We start from the raw sequence: 22,986 nt of genomic DNA, 5'->3' as shown, positions 1-22,986 counted from the left end.
CATGAGAACTGGGGGGAGGGAAGGATTTATTTTAGATGATCGAATATTCATCTTGTTTTGTTTTAACACTACAGATCATCTCACAACACTGCCCCATGTGCAAAAATATTTGAAGTCTGTCCGTTACATAGAAGAACTTCAGAAATTTGTAGAAGATGACAATTATAAGTAAGTACTATTCTTTCCTTCAGGTTTGGGGAATTTAAAGGAAAGATCACATGGATGTTAGTTTGATTCATAGTTGAACAAAAAGCTGTTGACAGAAGATGCTGTGTGGGGTTTGTCTGGAGTTCTTCATATTTTATTAATAGAGTTGGTAATACCAAGATGCCTGAATAAAATCCAGAATGACTGTTGTTCTTTATGACTCTAACCAGATTTCCAAAATACCTTTGTACGAGTTAAAAGCAGATGAAAATCTAATCTTCACTACATTATACCATGTTTGCATTCTGGAAATTTTGTTCAGAAACACTAGAGCCATATCTAGGATGTCCAGAATTGACTCTGTGCTATTGTAAACTGTACATAAAAGACATCTCCCAAGCAACAAGCCATAGGACAAGAGAAAATGGCCTCAAGTTGCAGCAGGGAAGGTTTAGGTTGAATATTTGGAAAAACTTCTTCGCTGAAAGGGTTGTGAAGCACTGGAACAGTCTTTTCCAACCTAAATGATTCTGTGTTTCTATCTTCCAAATTCAAATTTGTATTTGAATTACTATTAAGCTACTACTTCAGTTATAAACCTGACAATTTGGGGGAGTTGAGAAAGAGCCAACCCTCACAGTGGTGTGAAGTAGACACCATAGAGCGCATTGATTTTAAATCTTGCAGCCGAAGTTTTATATAACTCAACCAAGGTAGATGCAGTGCTATTTAATTAGCTATTGACAAATGCAGTACATCTATTTAGATGAGCAGAATTAGAAGTGTTCAAGGCAACTGGATGTTCAGTAATAGGAGGATGGTATGAAATATTTCAGAATATATTTAGGAGAAAAATGTTGAGTTCTTTAAAACCAGTCTTAAAACCAGTCTTGTTACCAGTTTTATTAAATACTTAAGTTAGTGCCTTGTCTCAAGAGTTCTGTGTATCTAGACCATATGCTAATAAAAGTGTTGGAAGGGTTCGTCAAAGTAATAGGTGATTGGCATATCACAGAAGAAGAGTCAGAGTCCATCTGAAGTAACAGTGACATAAAAAATCAAAATAATTTAATATTTATTCTAACAAGTATTTATGGTGTTGATCGGTAGATGTCCCTCAGAAGTGAGATACAGCCATGCAAAAGACAAATACATGCATACTCTCTATCAAATATAATATTTCTAGGAAAAATTAAATTGTTAATACTGCTTCACAAGAAGCTGGTGAGACCTTGAATGGAGTGCTCTATGCGGTTTTGGTCATCTGTGCTTAGAATGGATTTGAAAAAATAAAAAAAGATGATGTGTTGAGGAGAATAAAGTCTGTTTTGTAACACCAGATTAAAGGAAAGCCTGGGAAAGCAAAAGTTGAGGTAACAGAATCGCTATATGTAAATACTATTAGGTAAAAGTAGGAAGGGTAAAGAGCAATTTAAACTGCTTTGTAATGGTAGCACAAGAATAAATGAATACAAAAACTATGAGCTCAACATTGAAATGTGGTTTTTAACGATCAGTAATGGAATTCTGGAATAGTTTCTTAATCAGAGTAGAGACACAAATAATTAGATAAGTTTGGGTTGAAACATGATAGTTAATGAAATGAAGACTTGGCTGGTATCTGTGAAAGCAGAACAGATTCAGTGAGTCAGAAGATTGTATATTCCCAATGTGGGAATACCTGCTTAGTTTATATGGTATATCAGCATAAAGAATGGCCCACTCTAACCATTCTGTATTTCTCTGTAATTATACCTGACACTGCTGTCATACAAATGCAAAATCATGCTTAGATTGTTCAAGGAAATAAAATGTGTTGCCATAAGACACACCCCCACTGTCCCCCCTTAAAATAAATAAATAAATAAATAAATAAAATAATTAAAAAATAATTAAAAAACGCTATTGAGCATAGGTTGAGACAAATGTGTTTTCTTTTTTTTTCTTTGTTTTTGAACATAACTGTAGTTGTTAACTCCAGTTACCAAAGTTCATAGAGTGGCCTCAGTTGAAAAGCACCTTGAAGATCATTTAGTTTCAACCCCGCTGCTCTGGGCAGGGTTGTCAGCCACTGGAGCAGGCTGCCCAGAGCCGCATCTAGCCTGGCCTTGAATGCCTCCAGGGATGGGGCATCCACAACCTCTCTGGGCAACCTGTTCCAGTGCCTCACCACCCTCTGAGTAAATAACTTCCTCCTTATATCTAACCTAAATCTCCCGCCTTAGTTTAAAACCATTCCCTCTTGTCCTATTGCTACCAACACACACAAACAGGCGTTCCCCCTCCTGTTTATACCCTCCCTTCAAGTACTGGAAGGCCACAATGAGGTCTCCTCAGAGCCTTCTGTACTCCAATCCTCCCCACCACCTCCCTCTCAGTGTATATTAATGTAGATATTCTACAAGGCAGGAAAATGGTAGCGTTCACAGATTTTGACTGGGAAAATGAGAAACTAAATGACCTGTTAATCATCACATGCTGTCCCTCAGAGAACCCCCAGATTCTTCTATTTAACTCTGGTTCAAACCGTTGCACATACAGAGCTATTCCTCATCCGGTTCAGTTGATGTAAATTCTTGGGATAAGTGTTTGTGGAACTTTGCTTTTCCTGAGAGAATGATTCTAAAAGTGAAATAACACAGACAAAGCATTCTTTTTGAACTGATACAAGAACTGCTCTGTATATTATCAGGACATACATCAAATAGAGAGAAAGTCTTCCAAAACGTGACCACTTGTTTGGGGTAAACTCCAGCAGAAGTTAAGCAAAAGAATCTGAACTAGCACTGGGTAGATCACTTCAAAATATACTTGGCAGGTTTGTGCTTTTGTGTCCAGCTGATCACAGATACTAAGAATAGTGATGTTTCTGCAGGAAAATGACTTGGCACAAAATAATTTATCCGTGTGATGTTTTCATTGCCAATTATACTTGCTTTGTGGAATTAGAATTCCTACCAGAGTACTGATGATAGAATGCATATGTCCACCCTTTTTTTCAGTCTTGTGATACTGTATATTTTTCACAAATATAGACGCATTGTGCAATAGAGGCACATTGAACATCTACACTGTGCAAAGATTTGTGTTAAGTATAGTCTGCAATTTAAATCTCAATGTTAAAATTTAATAAGTGGCCATTATTTACTAATTTCTGACGTGTCATTAAAGTCACATAAAGAGCAAAATTAAACTGAGCAACAATTTATAAAAGTGAAGAATTCTTGTTTCTATAGGTTTTGCAGCTCCTGGGCCAGAAGCAAAAAAGTGGTTATGGTGCTTTATTTGATTTTTTAGAGAGACTTGCCTCAAGGCTTTCATTAACTCTCATATCTTAGTAAAAATAGATGAAACAATTGATCTATATAAGTTTATCACACCATGACTTAATATTTAGAGAAACTACAAGTCATGAGTAACTCCAGTTTAAATTTGAAAATCATTTTAACCTTAGCAGTGACCTTGCTGATAATGCTTTAAGGTATTTGATGTATCTTACAGATAATTAAGTACTTCTATTTGTACATTCTTAAGTACAGTTGTTTGTGAGAAAGAGTATCTCAGTCATATTTCACAGTTTTTTTTCTAGGCTTCACTATGGCTGGGAAAAACTGGACTGAATTCACAAGAGGCATTAAAAAGAGGGAAAGATTTGGTTCTTAGCATAAGAAATGGTACTGCAGTTTGTATACGTTGGTCTGTGTTGGAGAATCTTGACCTTATTCTACCAAGTTTGTTTCATCAGAATAAAGCTTTAAGTTCAAGCCTGTATTTGTCAAAACTTAACACATCTGCCTTTAAAGAAATCTATTCCTTTTCTGCTTGTGTATTTTGTTTTGGGTATTTGATTTCACATTTTCCTCTTGGTTGTCCCTAATAGCATTTTTCCCTTCACAGCATTTTCTGGTCCCCTGCCAAAAGAAACTTTAAGCTTTAAAAAAGCTAAGTGTGCTAAGATTTTTATAGTGGGAAGGAATCTTCTACCTCTTTCTTTTTTCAGTGGCTGCTCTTTTTGAGCCAGGGAAAGTATTAGTGTACTCTGAAGAGGCTGCTTGACTTGTGGGAGGAAGAACAGAACTACCTCGGTACCAGGATGTCGGAGAGAAGCTTAGATAGTTGCCCTACAATGTATTGGCAGGATCCCAACACACATTTCACCAAATTAGAACTTCAATTACACTGAAAAGGAAAATTTGGCAGCCACTTTGTATAAACAAAGCTTTTCTCTTCAATTTTTTTTTTTGCCAGTCTAATTGCTTGCTTTTGGTTTGTGCTTGTCAGCAAGTAGGAATACTCCAGAAAACCCCTGACAATGATGTCATATCTTATAAATAATAGATTTTCCTTGCTCAGCCCATGTACTGTTCTCTGCAGAAGATGAGAAATTAAATATGCTGGTTACAAGACTGAAGGAGAAAAATAGGAACCAAAACATCGGGATTCCTTCCAATTATATTCAAAATATATTGCTAATCATCATTTTCTCAGGGAATCACCAACAACGAACAGGTTTCAGAGATACCATGATGCAACTACTGCAGAATCTTTTTCCTCCCCCAGGAGTATAAGTGATCTGAGGAGAGTGCTTGTCCCCAGGTATGCAGTTTTTCCCTGAGCTAGACAACAGTATCCAAACACTGTGGCATCATGCCACATCATTTTGTAACCTGCCATGCCTTGCAGTCGTTCCAAAACAATTTTTTTTGCTGAACTCTCAGAATGATTAGGTCAGACCCAGTATTCTCCACACCTTATTCTTGGTCCTTGCTAGGATAAATAGGCATGTTTTCTCCATTAATCTTCTTACTCAATCCTTCACCTCTGTCTTTCCTTCAGAGTTACTTTACTGTAATCAAGAAAGACAGTCTGGGGAAAGGAGGCTGTGCCTTACTGACAGCCATAGAGAAGTCTTGGCTGAGAATCCAAATTAAGAAGTTTTAAGGGGTGTTTTTAAAGCTGTAAGTTTAAAGAAGCAATTCTGTAAAATAGGCAACATCAGAGTACAGCAAATCCAAGACAAGGTATTTTTGAGGTTTTCTTTAAAAAGGTTGACACCAGTTTGCCTAAATGTCTTAAAATTCTATTTAAATAAAATTAGTTGGAGAAGTAAAGAACCAATTAATTCTTCTTTGACTTTTTATCAGTGTAACAATGCTTGTATTCAATCAGTAGACAACAAAATGCTTCCAACAGCTGCTTTGAAACTGGGTTTATTTGCTTTGTAAAATAATTTCTCAGAACAACTTGTAAACATATTAGCTATCAGAAGTTGCTGCCAAAAATCATGTTAATAAGTTTTTTTAGACAGTTATTTCCTACCAGTTAAGATGAAGGCCTTCTGCATAAGTCTTTTCCTTAACTTGTACTTTTAACAGAAAATTCACATGATAGGACCCTAAAAAAAATTAAAAAATAATAAAAAAAAAAAAAATTCACATGATAGGACCGTACTTACAAGAAGAGACCTCAGTAGCTTCTTTTTCTGTTTTTCCATAATGAAGTGAATTCCCATGTGATTAACATCTGTATCATGTTTTGAGTTTTCTAACTTCCTCACTACTGTTTTCCTGGAGAGGCATGTTGTCACTTAGTCATTGAAATCATGTTAATGGGGAGGAGAGGAGAGGAGAGTCTGGGCAAGAATAATTCGTTACCTACTTGAAGTGCATAACTTTGAGCAGTTAATCTAGCAATATCAGAAGAATATAAATTCTAAAATGTGAAAAAGGACTGTGGGTTTGTTTAAATAATTTCACAGTAAAACATAATTGATGATATTTGAACATGGTGAAAAATGAGCTGGGAGGTAGTTCCAATAAAAATCTGTATACATGAAGGACAAGGTAGGAAGGAAAAAGATAGTGCCTACATGATATTTTGAAATGCTGTCATAGGGTCCTTTCCTCACCCCCTCTTTATGGTTTTATTTAAAGTTAAGTGCGTTAAGTGGGTGTTTAATGCTGTGCAGTGACATCAGTTATTTCCTTTGGTTCTCTTCCTATTACATTAAACTTTACTTAACAGTGTCATCTTCTGTACTTTTGCTGTCAAACTGGTACAGAACACAGAGAGAACTGTCAAGTTAAGAGTGCATAAACTTTAGAGGTGGCAGAAGTCATATGCATTAGAAGATCAAGACATGCAGAGGGGATGTATAGCATTATAACTTTGTTCTAATAATCTTTGAGTATTAAGTGCTTCCTATTAAGCTTTGGTCATCTCTCCCCTCTTATGCTTCTTTTCTATAGGTTATAGTAACTAATATTTTTAAATCTCTTTTCCTGATTCCACATTTCCACAGGATAACAATAATTTCCCTCTTCATGCATGGGGAATAAAATGTTTGCTATTTGGTTTCTCTAAATTTACTGACTTTTTAAATTTTGTTTTGTTTTGTTTTGTTTTTTAAAGCGAAAGTCTATGAAATTATATTTATACATTAATGGGGAGTATACAATATCAATTTCCATTTCTGCTTTCATAGGCTTTCCTCCCAGTTTCTTTCTTGGATCTAACAGGTAGTGATTTACTTTTAAAATGTATTGCTTTGTTACATAATGAAATAAATGACATATCCAGCAAAGTAAAATTGCTGCTTACCACTGCCAAAATAATTGCTTTAATCAGATTCTTTCAACTTTTATTGAGAAATTGTACTATTAATTTGTCTAAACATTTGTTTTTTTCCAGATTATCATTAAAAATTGAGCCAGGTAACAGCTCTCCTCGACTGGTTTCCTCTAAAGAAGATCTTGCAGGTATAAAAGTTTATTTGAAAGTTTGAGTAAGAAAGTAACGTTAATTACAGAAATTTACTGAAGTATACAGGAGAGCCCATTAATCGATTTCAAATATGGTCTTTTGTTGCAATTAAAAAATTATCTTTTAAAGGCTGTTAGAAATTTGATCCCTTTCTGTGCATATGGCCATTTTCAGAACACCATTGGTCAAAAATACCACTCTTGTTAAAATCTGATTTTTACTACAAATTTTTACAGGGCCCACTTGTGCTTGGGTTATCATTTTCCTTTGTCTTATAAATTGTCCTCCTTTTGTGATATTCACCCTTGAATGTTCTTAGAGTGACAAATTATATCCCACATAACAGGACTGATTTTGCACATATCAGCATTCATTTGGCTAAGCAAAACAAATCCGTTGATCTTGAATGAATGAAAGCAATTTTTTGTTTTCATTCTGATCAAACAGTACCACCTCAGCTTATTATGGTTTACTCCATAGTCATAGCTCTTTCTTTTTTTCTTAAGAATAAATAAAAATAAATTTGATTTCAGAAGTAAGACTTAATTTGTGGAGATTGCAGATGAGGGGTATACTGAGTAATTTGCCTTTCGGGGTGGCAAAGAAGCAGCATTTTTTATATGATTTATAAGTAAGTATTGTATCTTTAATAAGAAGCAGAAAACCTGTTGGATTTTTCTCTGCTCTTTTAAAAACCCAGTTACCCCACAGTGCATCTAGAATTAATCCCTGGAATTGACCAGTGCAAATCGCCAAGTGGCCCAAATAGATTCCCACAAAGATTTTCCACTAACCTTATTATTGTGTAAGAGTCTACTGCAGGACCGTCATTCCCAGTAGTATTGCTATGAACTTCTAAGTCCACCAGCAGTTCACATGTATTTCAGTAACATGAGTCATCAATAGGGTATTCCTGATTTGTGTATAAACAACTGGGGTTTGAGGAGAACTCAGAATGTTTGTTAGCATTGGAACAGAAAATAGATTCGTTGTATGGTTGTGGGGATTTTTCATTTTGTTTTGTTTTTACAAATGTTTGCATTTTTGTTAGCATTTTATAAGTGAGGCAGGAAGAATTCTTTCAGTATAAACAAATCAGTGCAGTGAGTAATACAGGAAATTCTCTTTTCAGGTTTCTGTGTAAACTGAAGCACAAATTTGAGACAATTTCATTGTGTAAAGGGGAAAGACACACGAGAAAGATTCATGTGAATGATCTGTTCCATTGAATAGGTTACTTTACCTCTTAACTGTGAAAATAGAGCATGATGAGAAATATTTTTTTAAGAAATGCCTACAAAGATCACTTGTAGGGTATGCATGTACAATTCTTGTGTCTTTTTAAAATCTTTTAGATAGCAGTTGATAATGTTTTGGCTCTGGACATCCTCTGTCATCAGGATATATTGAAATATATAAAATTATATACTTATACATATAAAACTATTTTTTTCATAATCTCACTCTTCTTCCACCTAAACAAAGACTCCTCTTCATACTGATTACTGCTATGGACATGCATCAATGAGCAACGCTTCTTAGAATTTCCAATTGGACTGAACATTGAATGTGTTATATTGGCACTGGTTTTCTAAAAACCATCTGAGAAAAGGAACTAAGCATGTGTAACATTTTTATTTAAATGTTAAAAATTAAAATGAAAAAATAATAAAAATTAATGTAAAATTAAATTAATTTTAAAATTAATGTAAAAATTTAATTTAATTTACAGATGAAGAGAAATGTAAACATTTCTATGAACAGACTAAACAAACATCAGAGTATATAAAATATACTTAGAAGCCATTGTCACAAAATCTCTTCTATTTTAATCTGTTAAGCTGAACAGCCTGTTTTTATCACCATGATAAATCATATGTAAGTTTAAAAAAGTGTTTAAAAACAAAAGAGTACATTTCTCATCTGACAAGTAATTTAATTTTGCATTCAAAATGACTTTTTTCATACCAAAAGACAGACAGTTTAAATGAGAAAGAAGGAGGGAAAAAACAACAAAAAAAAAAGAAGATGCTCATAATGAAAGGAGAAAAGTAAATATGGGTGTTCTTCCTCCACCTCCTGACTGTCTATATTGGCTGCTGTGAGTCCGTTCGTCCCTTCCTAAGTGTCCAATGGGCAGTATAGGAAAAGTACGGCTTGTCTCAGGTTGTGAATTCCATTCCTGGAGTCAGATACGTTTAATCTGATCTTCAGTCTATACTGTTTAAAGGAAAAAGAAATACAATCTGCAGAAATAATAACTTGGAAGAAAACATTTCTGTGGTAAGGTGCTCTCCATTCCTCTTCAATGCTCAGTTCTATTAATTGCTGGGTAAAATATAAGGAAGTTAGTTCATATGAGGAATTTTTCGTAACTATTAAGTTCATAAGGTGTTCTTGGTTAACACTTTGTACAGACAAATCAAGCTTGATATTGTTTTTGTGAAGATATTTTTTTTCATACTTGAAACTTTAAGTAATTGGTTCTCTTCATGGAATTTTATGCATTAAAGGCAGACATACAAGTGGGTTTTTTGTTTTGATGGCTTTTACTTTGTATTGCTCACTTTTAAATGCTTTATACCAGGGTTATGAAGTTAACATTTCATTAGGATGATTTTGGAAGTTCAAACTTCAGTCATAGCAACATAATATCATCACCAATACTGTGTAATTGTTAACTGAGGGCTTAGACTTCATTACAGCTGTAATGGAAGGCAAATAAAAATACAGTTCTAAAGCAAGAAACAAGAGATTTGAACTGTCCTGAGCCAGGCAAGTAATGTGGCTTTATACTACAGTGAGTTTAGCTGGAGTACACAAATACTGACTGGGTCAATGTTGAGGTGAATAGGAAATTGTAGGTTATCTAGCAGTATTAGGAGGGAATGAACTTTCACCTCTGAATCTTCAGCGCCCCTACGTGCTCTGTAAGGTTGCTTTATTCAGAATGGTGAATAGAAACCAATTCTTGAGTCATTTCTGTTGCTTGCTTTTTCTGTTAGTATTTCCTTCAACAGATTGACGTGCTTGTAGACTGCTGTTTCTTGCTCAGCTGGAGAGTTCTCATTTACTGCCAGTTAGACAATGAATGCCACCAGCATTTTGTAAAATCCAGTTGGATTTTTTCACCTATGTGACTGCAAAAATGCTACTAAAGGCATTTATTAGGCTTCAATGGCTACTTAGGCTTCAATGTACTTTACTGAAGAAAAAAAAAATAAAATTAATTCTCGAGGAAGGTTAGTTAAGTAAGTTACTATGAATTCACATCAAAATTTAATTAAGCATGAAGGCAGTAACTTATTATTTATTTCACAACATTAATAAATATAGTCATCCACATTAGTCTTGAATAATTCCAATGTAAGATATACAAATACCAGTAATGAGTTATTTGACCATTGAGAATTAAAATAGCACATTCTAAGTTATTCAAATGAACATTATTTTGATTGAAAATTCATTCAAGTCATATTTTGAGATTATTTCCACTTCAACCTTTGTGCATCAGGAGTAAACCCTTTGTAGTCAGCAAGCTATGATCCTGAGATGGTTTGAAAATAGTTTAGGCTGCAGTTCAATGTTCCAGTCAAAAGCATAGAAGTCCTATGTATAGTCCATTAAAATGGACTATAAATAAAGGCTCTTGTCCCCAAAAGGCAGTCATCAGTTCAGTTCTCCTGATAGTTAGAAAGTTAACATGTTATTAATAGCTCTAATTCTGTTTGATTCTGTGGTTAAGTTCTGCATGTGACATATTTGCTTCTTATAGGCTGCCATATGTTTCCAAGTATAAAGAAAAGTTCAATATGGTCGTAATGATTCCAAAGTTTATGGCAGACATAAGTGCAGGAAATGATATCTTCTTCATGTCCTAAAGCATATATACTTGTGTTGATGATAGAAACTGATTTTTCTTTTTCAGCATTGTGACTTCATATTCTACCCCACTTCAGCATTCTCTCTTTCAAAAGAAGAGTAACAGTTTACACTAGCCAGGGATGTTTTTTTTGTTTTGTTTTGTTTTGTTTTGTTTTCCCTTGAAGTATCTTTAGGAGTGTGAAGCCCAATAAAAACAGCTATATCCTCCAATAGTCCTGTTTGCTGGACTGGAGAAAACCATGTGTCCATTTTCCACTGTGGTTGCCAACTGGTTTTTCAGTAAATTTTGAACAGGAGGCAGACATCTGATTAAAGTGAATTTCTTACAACCAGCCGTGATTTGTATATTATTAGTGGCTATGATGGTCTTATTTAATTACCAAACTCATATATAACTGTGAATAGTGCATTCACAGAAAGTTTTCATGCTTTCCAAAACATTGTAGAGATTCTTGTTGCTTGCAAGTAGCATTTAAAAAGGAGCTTTAAACTGTTTAATTGTATGTGTTTGAGGAACTGTGTCATTCACACAACTTCCCTGGCAGCAACTTAAGTCAGTTCGTTCTGCCTTGCTATGGTGAGAGGGAGAAGGAGGGAGGAAGGGAGAGAGTGAGGGGGGCTGGGGAGAATATGTAACTGGAGAGCTTATAGTATGCTAACTGTTCACAGTTTCCAGTTGAATTAGCTGTAAAAGACATCTGTGTTCCTGCAGCGTTGGCTAGGAGGTGCCAAGCATTTATGGTACAGCTATTAAACAGATTATTTTGGAAGGTATAACTTAATGTATTTTTCCAGAACAAAAGAAAAGTTCTAATGTAATATATAGCAAATAAGTTAGCTTTCTAAGCAACTTAAGTTCCTTAGAATTTGCACACTAAGTGTAACTCAGTATAGAAACCTTTATGCATGTTCTTTATCATCATAATGCTGAAAAGTTCAGGACTCATGTGCTAATCAGAATATAGAAAATGGTTGCTTGCTGTCTGAAACATGTCTATCCTGTCCTGGAAGACAAATATAAAAAGATAAAATAATATTAATATAATAACTATGCCCAGGAAATCATCTCTCTGTTATGAAGTGAGTGACTCAATGACCAGTCTTCAAGTTTTTGTGTGCTTTAACTAACCCTTTCGTGAAATTAGGAGGGGTTTCTAGCATTTAGAAAGCCTTTCTAGCAACATCTAGGCCTCAGCAATGGGCCCTTTATTTGGGGATTTTTGTTATGCAGTGCTCAGGGACAGTTCCTCAACCTTCCTTTGTTTTAGTTTAGTTTATTTTCATTTTGTTTTCTATGTTTTGTTTTGTTCTGTTTCTTCTAAGTGGGCCTCAGTATAATTCTTGACAGGACAATAAGTAGACCAGAGGTTTTACCTTACTGCCCTAGAAGGAACATGGAGCAATTAATCTGAAACCAATGTATTTTCCTTTTTGTTACTGGGATAGATTCCAGCTCATTGTGTTGAATCCATTCAGTTTTGAGAGCTGCTGAAGAGCTTTTAATATGTATTTTAATTATTAGAAGTGATAGATTCATCAGATGTGAACTATGTGATATGCAGGACTTTAAAATGTACAAAGAAGAAGAAAGAGATAGTGGAATGTTAGCACATTTGTAACTCTCTGGAAGTAGGTACGCTACACTAGTGACATCTCTAAAGTACTCTCAGAGTTTTAGAATTTAAAAAAAATTCCATGTAAACACCAAGTCTGACATTTAGTTTTGCCATTTGTTTTACTGGTTGCTTTGGCAACTAATAAATAGTTTGTGTTAAGTGCTTTAGCAGCCAGTCTTTCTGTAGAAATGCGGTTTGTCTAATCCTCTCGCAAGTGCTCGATTATTGCTTCATGTGCATAATGTCTGCTTTTGCTATGCTGTACTTAAACTAGAAATGGCAGAACTTTGATTTCTTCACAAAAAGTTTACAGACCATTCAGAAAACATTGCTCTTTAGTTTCAAACTTATGCTCGCTTCTCATCTCTCCCTTTATGATACTTTCCCTAAAAATTTTTAAAACTCACTTGAGTATTTTCAAAATAAATTAATACCAAATAAATGTGTGGGATTCACATGTTATCATCAACCACTAAACCCAGCCAGAATTAGTGTACTCTGTTTTTTTTCTTAATAGACCAAAGCTTCCTAAAAATTGTAGGATATTCTGTAAAAATCATCAGAGAAGACAATCATGATGAGTTTTTAACTTTTTAAAATCACTTTCTAGTACTTTCTATGACTTCCTTAGCAAATGAGTCTCTTTACTATCCTAGTTTAACTTATACTTATTTTAACTACCAAGCTATTAACTAGGAATGCTAAAAATACATAAAACAGCCAAAAGACAAGGGATTTTATCTACTCTGTGTCTCTTTCTTAATTTTTGCAAGTTTTTTGTTGATGGATTGATTAAAGTTGTGTGGTTTTTTGAGCTCAGACTTCAGAGTCTGAGTTTCCTTGCAGCTATGCTGTCATAATGGATATGTCTTCACTGTCACTATAGATGTTGTCCAAACTCACACATTACTCTGCAGATCCAGCTGCAAGAAAATCAGCATTTTTACTGAAGTGTAAGTAAGGGTTTTGTACATCAGTGAATTTATAAAAGTAACACCTGAAATTGAAAATGTCATCTCTATTCAGGGAGCACCTGAAGGAAATACACTTAAGCATGTTAGTGTAGTCAGAAGTGCATTTGAAATATGGTTAGTTGTACCTGGTCTTAATAGACTGGCACAGACAAAAGTGTCCTAGGTTTCTGATGGGCTTGTCCAGTTTGCTGACTATATTAAACTAGAACAGTGATCTTACCTGTACTGTAACTTTATCTTTTACTATCATTAACCTATTTCCATGATTCTACTCTTGGAGATACTGGATTGAGAATTACTGAGCAGACTCTTCTACGGTTCATTTTGTATTTTATTTGATACTTCATATATTAGCATCAACAAACTCCCCTCAGTGTCCACATCACTTAATTTGTAACAGCTGGTCTCCTTTTTTTTTTTTTTGGCAATTTTAGTAAAGGAAATAGGCCAGAATTGAATAGTCCAAGAAGACTGAACTATCACACATGCACACAGGTTTTTCCTAATACCAATGGAGACAGGTGAATGGAGCCACGCTTGCTTAAACTGTACGTGGCCATTAAGGGACATCTTTATCCTGAGATACCATCCCAGCATGATTCACTGTTACACTTAAATTTATGGGAAGGAAAAATATAACTTAATTTGCTCATTGAATGTTCTATTTTTCTGTTAATTGTGTTTAGACATTAGAAAACACTGATGCATCCGTCAGTGTTTATTCACTCGTTGCAAACCATGCTCTTGGAATTATTCTTTAAATTAGTGGATGTGTTCAAATACAAATTTGAACATAAAGACTACATCAAAAGAGGGCCACACTATATTCATTCCAAGCATTCTTGGCAACAGTAGGGGGTAGCATTTGGAAAAATAAAAATTTAAAAAATTGGTCAAACTATTGTTGTTACAGATTTGAGGGGGCTATGGAGAAACACCTTATAATAAATTGCCTAATAAATGTATTCTGGAGCTCTGTAAATGTAAAGTAGGTTCTAAAAAATAGAACCTGTAAGTGAAGGGAATCAAAAGAACACCAGGTCCCTCTCTCTTAATATCTCATTTTGTTTGTTTGTTATGAATTTGGGGGTGGCATTAGTTGACCAAAGCAAGTCAGTTAAGTTTGAGGAAAAAAGGAAATAACTCCTTTTAAATAAATGTGAATGTTTAAAAACACAAAGTCTATAATGAAACAGTGAATTAAAGTTTTTCTTTCTGTGAAATTTTTAGAATTAGAAAATCTTGATTGCCAAAGTAGACAAATATTCTATACTAGTTATTGTCCTTAGGATAAAAAAATTACTTTACTTTTAGTAATGTTGCCAAACTACTTTTTGTAAATTTATCTTTACCTTAGAATAGAACACTAATTACAGCAACAGGGATCATGTGACAGAAATGTTTGTGTTCCCTGTATTCCCAGGGTGCATGGTATTAGAAATGGTTTGTTAGTTTTTTTTGTTTTCAAGTGAGATTTGTTGTGGGGGACAGCAGAAAAGTGCAGCCAGAGTCCTATTCTTACCATGTTCTTGTCTGAGAAGCTGGTGCAACACTGCATGTCATATGCATTGACAGGATCTAGTTGCAATACTTTGAAAATGAAATCTGTGCTTTGACAACAGCCATCATTCTAGATTTAATAATTTTTATGTCTTTCTTGATTGCATACACAACATTCTTCTTCATTTCCTTATGGTGTGTTTTGCAAGTAGGTCTTTGTGTTTGACAGTTTTACTCACTGAGTTTGGTTACAATGGCAACAGAAAAGTCAAAATTCACAGCAAAGATTTAAGTAGAGAATCTGTGTCTTAGAATGTCCTTATTTAGTTTTAGAAACAGAGCTGGTAAACATCAATTTTGCTTCTTAGCTACTCATGAAAAAATAGTAACTAGTTGAAGCTGTTTTTACCTTCTACAAAAAAATCCTGTCACTCAAATTTTTCATCATATAATATGCAACTCATTGCAGATTTTTTTTGTTTGGATGCCTAGTATTGGTTTATTGATAGACTAAGCAAATAAAAATTGTGAACCATTACTTCTTCACCCTGTTGCTCTATTTAAAAGCTCTGGAGACTGTAAATGTTCGCATGTTCTACTGAAGGATTGCAAAAGTAACATTCATTTATAACATTCGAAGGATTATTCATGGAAAAATTATGCAAAGGAAAAAAACCAGTGAGATCCTTTGGGACATGTGTAAACTTTTCCAAATGTTCTTGCCACAGACCGCTAAACAGTACTCAGTTCATTCTGATGAAGTTGTCTTACATTCCCTACTGCAAACAATTTTTAATAACGTTTTAATATTTTTATACGTTATTTTTTCTACATGTCAGCATAGACTTGAAAATGATGTTGAGAAATAATGAAAACCAAACTAACCCTTGTTACTGCCAGCTGACTGGAAAATCCTACTAAGAGTGCTTTGTCTCCATGAAAGGCAAAAAAAAAAACAGAATAGCAATCATGGTAACAGTATGCACTAGGAGTGGAGCCAGGAGAGTTAAGAGAGTTAGTAGTAGCAGATGACTTCAGTTGTTGGAGGGAAAAAAAAAAAAAAAGAAGAAAAGGGAGGGGGGGAGGGCAAAATAACTCATTCTCAAATGAATTTAAGTTTTGGAATTTTGTTATCAGCGGTCTCAGGCATTGTTCCCCCAGCTAATTGCTCAGCAGTCTGGTATGACCATAAACATCCCTTGGTCTGTGCAGGTTTCATCAGCATCTCACCACTTACCCTCCTTGGCATACTTCTTGGCACAGGCTTTCTTATATTTTACCCCTTTACAGAAACGAGGTCATCTCCCCTGTGCTCCATAACTCATGCTGACACCCTCTGCGCCCCCTGTCTTCTTACTGAATTGACTGTACCCTGCAGCAGAGTTCCAGTCTGAGTTCTGAACTTCTCAGTTCTTCTGCATAGACGTTTGACAGCCAAGCAGATGTAAAGACTTCATAAAGGTTTATAGGCTCAGATTCTTTTTGTCTTAACCCAGAGTTAACAGAGACAAACAGTATATATTTTCTTCTCTTGCCTTGGAGATGAGGAAGATACAGAACTATGTAGAAAATGGCCACTCCAGAGAGTATCATCAGCATATCTGATACTGGTCTTTACCTTCTCCCACCAAACATTCTGTTTTCATTGGGATCTTCCCTGAAGACACCTAACTAGGAATTAGAATAAGTCCATTATCTCCTTTCACAGGACTGATCAAAGCAATTGTAATGTCTAATGGTAAAGAAGCCAGGTTGGAACTGTTGGCTTAAATTGTAAGGCTCCTACACCTATTCCAACAAATTGTGTCACCACTGGGACATCTCACCTTACTTGGGCAGTATTTTAACCTGTACTGAAGTCTGATACAACAGGTTTTATATCAGTCCTCAGTATGAGATGCACAGTCCTCTTAGTCATATTACATCATTTGTTTCGCTTCTTTTTAACAAACTTTTTCTTTTCTCTGTCCAGGTAATAAAAGCTCTTGCTATAATTAACTTATAATGATTGCAAATATTTTTGTTTCTGTTATATTCATAGTGTAAATTTCACCCCATGCTTCCGAAGTGGGGATTTCATTTCCTAAACTAAAGTGCACTGTAGATTCTCAAAGATCTATTATTGTTGATAGACATCATCTCTATTTTTTATTTAGAGGCTTTTGTTACGGATAATGTTTGAACCTATATACTACCTGGAGATAAAGCCAACTGACTTTGATTTTGTTATGGTTTGATTGTGTCAGCACAAAGCTTGCTATTTTGCTTGTTTTTTTCTCTAGATAGATGTTTTGATGTAGTCTCCTTGCTTTGTGTCAATGAACATTGTCTTAGAATCAAACTAATTGAACAGTCTTACTGCTTTGAGTTTAGTGACTTTCCACAGTAAGAAACTTAATCCTTTAAACTGTTATGTATTACATCTAAATAACTTTGTTAAATTTTCTGTGGCATAGTGGCTGTGTGAAAAAGCACTGCAATATACTAGTACTCATTTAAGGCTGTGCTTTGCGATTGCTATTCTTTAACGGGCTGTAGTTTCAACAATTTATTAAACATTGTTTCAGTAGCTCTCAGTGAACTGTAATGTCATCCACTTAAAAGGATTTAATGTAAATCATGATTTAGAACTGGCAATAGCACCAGAGAGAAAGAACTGAACAACACAACAGGTAGCCATAGAAAACTGAAACAATCCTGTAGCCACATTAAGGGGCATCACACTTTCTGTTTATACTCTAACTGGTGCTCAGCCTCCATGGCAGAAGAGGAGAGTGAACCTTCTTCATCTTGGGGAAAAAGCTTCTAAGGTTTTCATAGAAATGCAACATCTTAATTGAAAATGTAGCAGAACATTGTACTCAGCCTTTTTCTTCTGACCTCCCAGGCATATGGTTCTGGTTGAATCTCTGGATCAAGAAATGATTAAAAGTGCATTTTTTTAGAATTGCATGTGACCTTTAAACATAAGACCTAGTCTGAAGCCACATGCCAGTGACTCATGCTACTAGTGTCATGTTTCACAAATTCTCAGTTGTGATAAACAAATGGTAGCAAAGCCAAGCAGGCAAAAATCCCCTCCTATATATGATGGTGTACAGGAAGAAGGCAGAAAACAGGATTCAGTGTGTTTTGTCTTTTTCTTCTTTTCTCCTCCCACTAAAGGATGATCTGATGAACAGTGTTCATTAGAAGAATTTTCAGTAACTTAATTTCCTCTCTCTTGGCTGCTGGAAAGTTTCCTATTTCTTCTTGTTGTGAAGCTCTTTTTTGTTTGTTTGTTTGTTTGTTTGTCTGTTTGTTTGTTTGTTTTTTTATCTGTTTTGCTGCTACCTAATCTATATCAAGGCTGGAAATAAGCAGGTGCGGGGCAGACAGCCACTTCCATGACCACCATTCCCACTTCTGTCATGAGTAGCAACATCACAACCAAATATTTATCAGTGAAATCTTAACTGTTTATTGTGAAGCCAAGAATAGCCTTGCATTCACTGAGTATGATGATAGGCCTTGTTGTTCACTGCTGTATTGCAGAGTTCGTTGCTGATCTTTTGCAAACTGCATCAAGGAACTGGAATAAGAATATCTTGTCCACATTTTCCATGGGGCCTCATAAAATGTGTGAAATGAGAGGAAAAATAATTGCAATGAGACATTGCTAAAGCTCATAGATGAGTGAGAAATAATACATCTGTCTGGGCATAGATACGTGAAAAGTCCCTGCTTTCTCTTACATGCTTAAACAGTGAGTCAGTATAAGCAGATTGTTTACAATTTATTCACAACATAGAGTTGTGAGTAAAACACTCCCTGCTCACACTCGAGGTACAAACGGACTGTATGGTTCTGCGTGTTACACTTCAGCACATCCAGCTCTTTTAAGGGTGCCAAGATTTTTTTTGTAGGAGTTCATTGTTGAAAGTATGTGCAAAGCTGTTTTAAAAATTGCTTCCAGGCAGTTCAAGTATATAGAGATGAATTCATAGTAGAACTGGATGTTATAACCCCAATGTGGAAGAAATACTTACTCAGAAATGATGTGTTCAGTATATCTGTAGCAATTAATTTTAATCAGCAGCTAAACACACAAGCCCATGACATTTCTGGGTTTTGCATCACTTCAATGTTAAATTATGTGTGTCTTTTAGGTCCATCTGAAGTGTCAGCAATTATGAAATTCAGCAGGAGACCAACATGTCCTGATGCCTCAGTAGCAGCAAGTCTTCCTACACCTCCAGTACCAAGGCACAGGAAGAGTCACAGCCTGGGAAACAAGTGGGTGTACACCAGGCTGTGTCACCATCAGGCAATTTTGCACATCACAAAGGTTTAATCTGGCAGCAGAACGCTCTTTGCTTTTGCCTCTTCCCTTTCCTGTATTGCAGGAGAGTTTCAGGCTTTAATGTCTATTTTGTAGGTTTTCTCTTTATAGTTTGTTTACACTGTTCTCTGCTAGTGCTAGAAATTGTCAGTACTCCAAAGTTGTATAGCTACTTTGGCCTGTGGACACCTGCTGTGCAGAACCGTATTTTATTTATTTATTTATTTATTTATTAACATCTCGACTAATAAATCTAAGGAAACATACTGGCTTCTTGGCACTCATTATCATTCAGGAAAGTTGTGACCTTTTGGACTGTTCTATAGGTTAGAAACATTTTTCTCTGTACCTCTTACCAGCTAAGTAAGAGCTCCCCAGTTAAGGGTAGCATATACCAAATTTCACATTTAATGGGTTAACAAAAAAGTAGTTCGCATAATTGATGTGTTAGTTCAGCTTAGTGCAGGATCACTGAGAAGTGCCTTAGATGGAGCCTGCTTGTTTTTTCTACCTTTGCATCTACCCGTGATGTTCACATACTGTACAGAGAGGAATAAAAAACTTACATAGTTTCCCATTTGCAGAGAAGTAATCCTTGTTACTTAAAAAGGCTGCTAAAATTTGAAACTCGTTCAGGTAGTCAAGGAACATATATAGAAGCAGCGTGAAAACGAGCAGTGCCATTTATCTGCTTGCTACTTAATAACCCATAGATATTTATGATCATTGTATAAGGCAAAGTCTAAGCAGAAAAATCAGACAGGGTTGTTATCAGATGGCATAAGAAGATTCTTGCATTTTCCTCTCTATATTTTTCCAGCATGATGTGTCAATTCAGCATAGTGGAGAGCAAAAGTGCCACCTTCCCGACGGAGAAGCCACGCCACCTTCTGGATGACAGTGTCCTGGAGTCGCACAGCCCAGCCCGCAGCCACGCACTGAACTCAGTTTTCACCAATGGCATTTCAATAGGTAGGGTCTGGGGGGGAATTGCTATACCTGTTTTTGGGTCCCAGTTCTTTGGAAACTCTGAGAGATCCCCAAAAGCAGGAAATCATGAAGGTTATTAGCTCCTGGGCAAAAATTGATTCCTTTTATAGAAGAAATTAAATTAGAGCTACTGCTCAGATATTTAGTCAACTTTATCTCAACTTTCCAGAATTACCTAGTGATGGTTTTGGTAAAAGTGGCATGAAGGAGCACTTTCTTCCTATATGTTCTGTACATAACACGGAGTGTTTGTTAGCCTTCACAGGTTAAAAAAAAAAAAAAAAAAAAAAAAGTGCTACTGCCAAGACAGTATATATTCACAAAGAATATATTTCTTTCACAAAGAAAACTAATTTTAACGATGTATTTTAGAAGGTGAGAGAATAATTTAGCTGCGCTCGCTGAGACATGAAAGAAGCTTAAAATAAACTTGTGAAAAAGGTTGATGGCAATAAAATTATGGTATTATAATTAACTAACTATAATGATAAAAACATCAATAATTGTATTCTAAGCAAAAGAAGGCAACCTTTTATGTGACTTAGGCTATTTCTAGAATAAGAAATAGACTGCAAAGGCTAGCAGAATACTTAATCAAGGAGAGCTTGACATTAAGATGATCTTTGGTCTTCTGAAAATACAGCCACAGTTCACTTCAGTGTTATACTTAGCATTAGAGCATCACTCTTGGACATATTAAAACTGAGTTAAATAGTTATGCAAGGGAAGGAGGGACAAATTGGTCATAAGCTTCAAAGAGAAAAAGGGATTATCATTGTGAATTCCATCACATTGATTTGTTATGGCTCCTAGCAGCAGCTGGCATTCCGTCTGTTACGGGTGTGCTTGCTTGTTGAAAACAAATAATGCTATCTTGTCTAATAACTTTGAATTACAGATGTTGAGGTAGAAATACTGCTTTACAAAGTGATTGTATTTTGTGTTCTTGAAGTATTCAGCTTTTTAAGGAAAGGCAACATAATTAAAAGAAAAGTAACATGCAGATTTCTGGTATTTAAGCACAGCAGCAATGATGACTTCATCAGTGAGAAATTATAAATAGGCTGATGTAAGCCTCTTCCAATTTTAGATGTTACCATGGTCTCTAAAGACCAACTTGGAAACATGATTTCAATGAGCAATTTCCATGATAGTATATAAAAATTATTCTGGTGAGCCATATACAATGGCTTTTTATTGGTGGTTTTCTTACTCCTTCTCTGTACTCCTCTTTTTCTAGATAGCAGTGAAAGCTCAGAATTTAGTGAGGAGCTGTCATCAGGGCTTGAAAGGTGAGTTAGTTTTTGTTTACAGTCACTGAGCACTATACAGATTTAGGTGATAAATTCCTGAATGATCCCTAGCATAGATAAGCACTAAATAGTTATTTTTATCAAATTATTGATCAGCTAATAAAAAATTGAAGACATTTTTGATGTAAAGTACTGTCAGGTTGTTGTGTTTTTTTTCCCACGGACCTGAAAAAATTGGGAAATACCTCTTTTATGTTTACCAAACCCTAATTGTTGAAGTCTCAAACTAGACTTTAATTATCAGATATTTACATTCACAAACAGGGGTCGTTTGTACGCCACACTTGGGCCTAACTGGAGGGTACCAATCCGGAATTCTCCCAGGAGTCGAAGCTGTGTCTACAGGTACAGTTCAGGCCTACTTTGCTCAGTGTATGGTGCTAAACTTTCATCTGGGTCTCTGCTCTTTCCTAGATCAAAAAGGTATTTTGTGTCTTAAAGTATTCTTGTGTGACTGTATCAGCTTATGTGACTCTTTCTGTCCCACTTGTAAAAATTCATGTTAATGCTAAAACAGTGTCAGGGCCAATTCAAATGAAATTCAGTTCAGGTGCTGATTGAACTGGTAATTACATCTGGCTTCCATATTGCAGAAAGCTGTTGTTTACTTTTGAGTTCTGTCGACATTTATCAACAGTCCCAGCAATCAGGGAAGGTCCCAGTCAACTGGCGGCTAGCAAACGTGACGCCCACATACAAGAAGGGCTGGAGGGTAGACCCGGGGAACTATAGGCCTGTCAGTTTGACCTCAGTGCCAGGGAAGCTCACGGAACAGATTATCTTGAGTGTCATCACACGGCACTTACAGGGCAACCAGGTGATCAGGCCCAGTCAGCATGGGTTTATGAAAGGCAAGTCCTGCTTGACGAACCTGATCTCCTTCTATGACAAAGTGACGCACTTGGTGGATGAGGGAAAGGCTGTGGATGTGGTCTACCTTGACTTCAGTAAGGCTTTTGACACCATTTCCCACAGCATTCTCCTCAAGAAACTGGCTGCTCATGGCTTGGACTGGCATGCACTTCGTTGGGTTAAAAACTGGCTGGATAGCTGGGCCCAAAGAGTTGTAGTGAATTGAGTCAAATTCAGTTGGAGGCCAGTCACTAGTGGCATTCCCCAGGGCTCGGTACTGGGGCCAGTCCTCTTTAATATCCGTATCGATGATGGGGATGGATGAGGGGATTGAGTGCACCCTCAGTAAGTTCGCAGATGACACTAAACTAGGTGCATGTGTCGATCTGCTCAAGGGTAGGAAGGCTCTGCAGGAGGATCTGGATAGGCTGGACCGATGGGCTGAGGTCAACTGCGTGAAGTTCAACAAGGCCAAGTGCCGGGTCCTGCACCTGGGGCGCAATAACCCCAAGCAGAGCTACAGGCTGGGAGATGAGTGGTTGGAAAGCTGCCTGGTGGAGAAGGACCTGGGGAGTATTGGTTGATAGTCGGCTGAATATGAGCCAGCAGTATGCTCAGGTGGCCAA

The 22,986-nt window shown here is 36.0% G+C and overlaps 1 protein-coding gene across 7 annotated transcripts in view; it reads left to right on the top strand.

The window, feature by feature from the left end:
- RALGPS1 (Ral GEF with PH domain and SH3 binding motif 1) overlaps positions 1 to 22,986 on the top strand; it is a 132,135-nt gene that overhangs the window by 100,964 nt on the left and 8,185 nt on the right. For 6 of the 7 annotated variants that reach the window (XM_032200134.1, XM_032200132.1, XM_032200133.1 and 3 more), the window contains 6 exons: positions 75 to 168; positions 6,838 to 6,905; positions 19,033 to 19,159; positions 20,026 to 20,177; positions 21,436 to 21,487; positions 21,773 to 21,853. In XM_032200134.1, the coding sequence (XP_032056025.1) occupies positions 75 to 168; positions 6,838 to 6,905; positions 19,033 to 19,159; positions 20,026 to 20,177; positions 21,436 to 21,487; positions 21,773 to 21,853 (574 nt within the window). The remainder of the gene's footprint in view (positions 1 to 74; positions 169 to 6,837; positions 6,906 to 19,032; positions 19,160 to 20,025; positions 20,178 to 21,435; positions 21,488 to 21,772; positions 21,854 to 22,986) is intronic. The other variant, XM_032200136.1, reaches the window with a different exon arrangement.

The sequence above is a fragment of the Aythya fuligula genome, chromosome 19 (genome assembly GCF_009819795.1).
Source record: "Aythya fuligula isolate bAytFul2 chromosome 19, bAytFul2.pri, whole genome shotgun sequence".
Lineage (NCBI taxonomy): Eukaryota > Metazoa > Chordata > Aves > Anseriformes > Anatidae > Aythya > Aythya fuligula.
The sequence above is the reverse complement of the archived record's forward strand: the minus strand, read 5'-3'. Positions and strand labels throughout refer to the sequence as shown.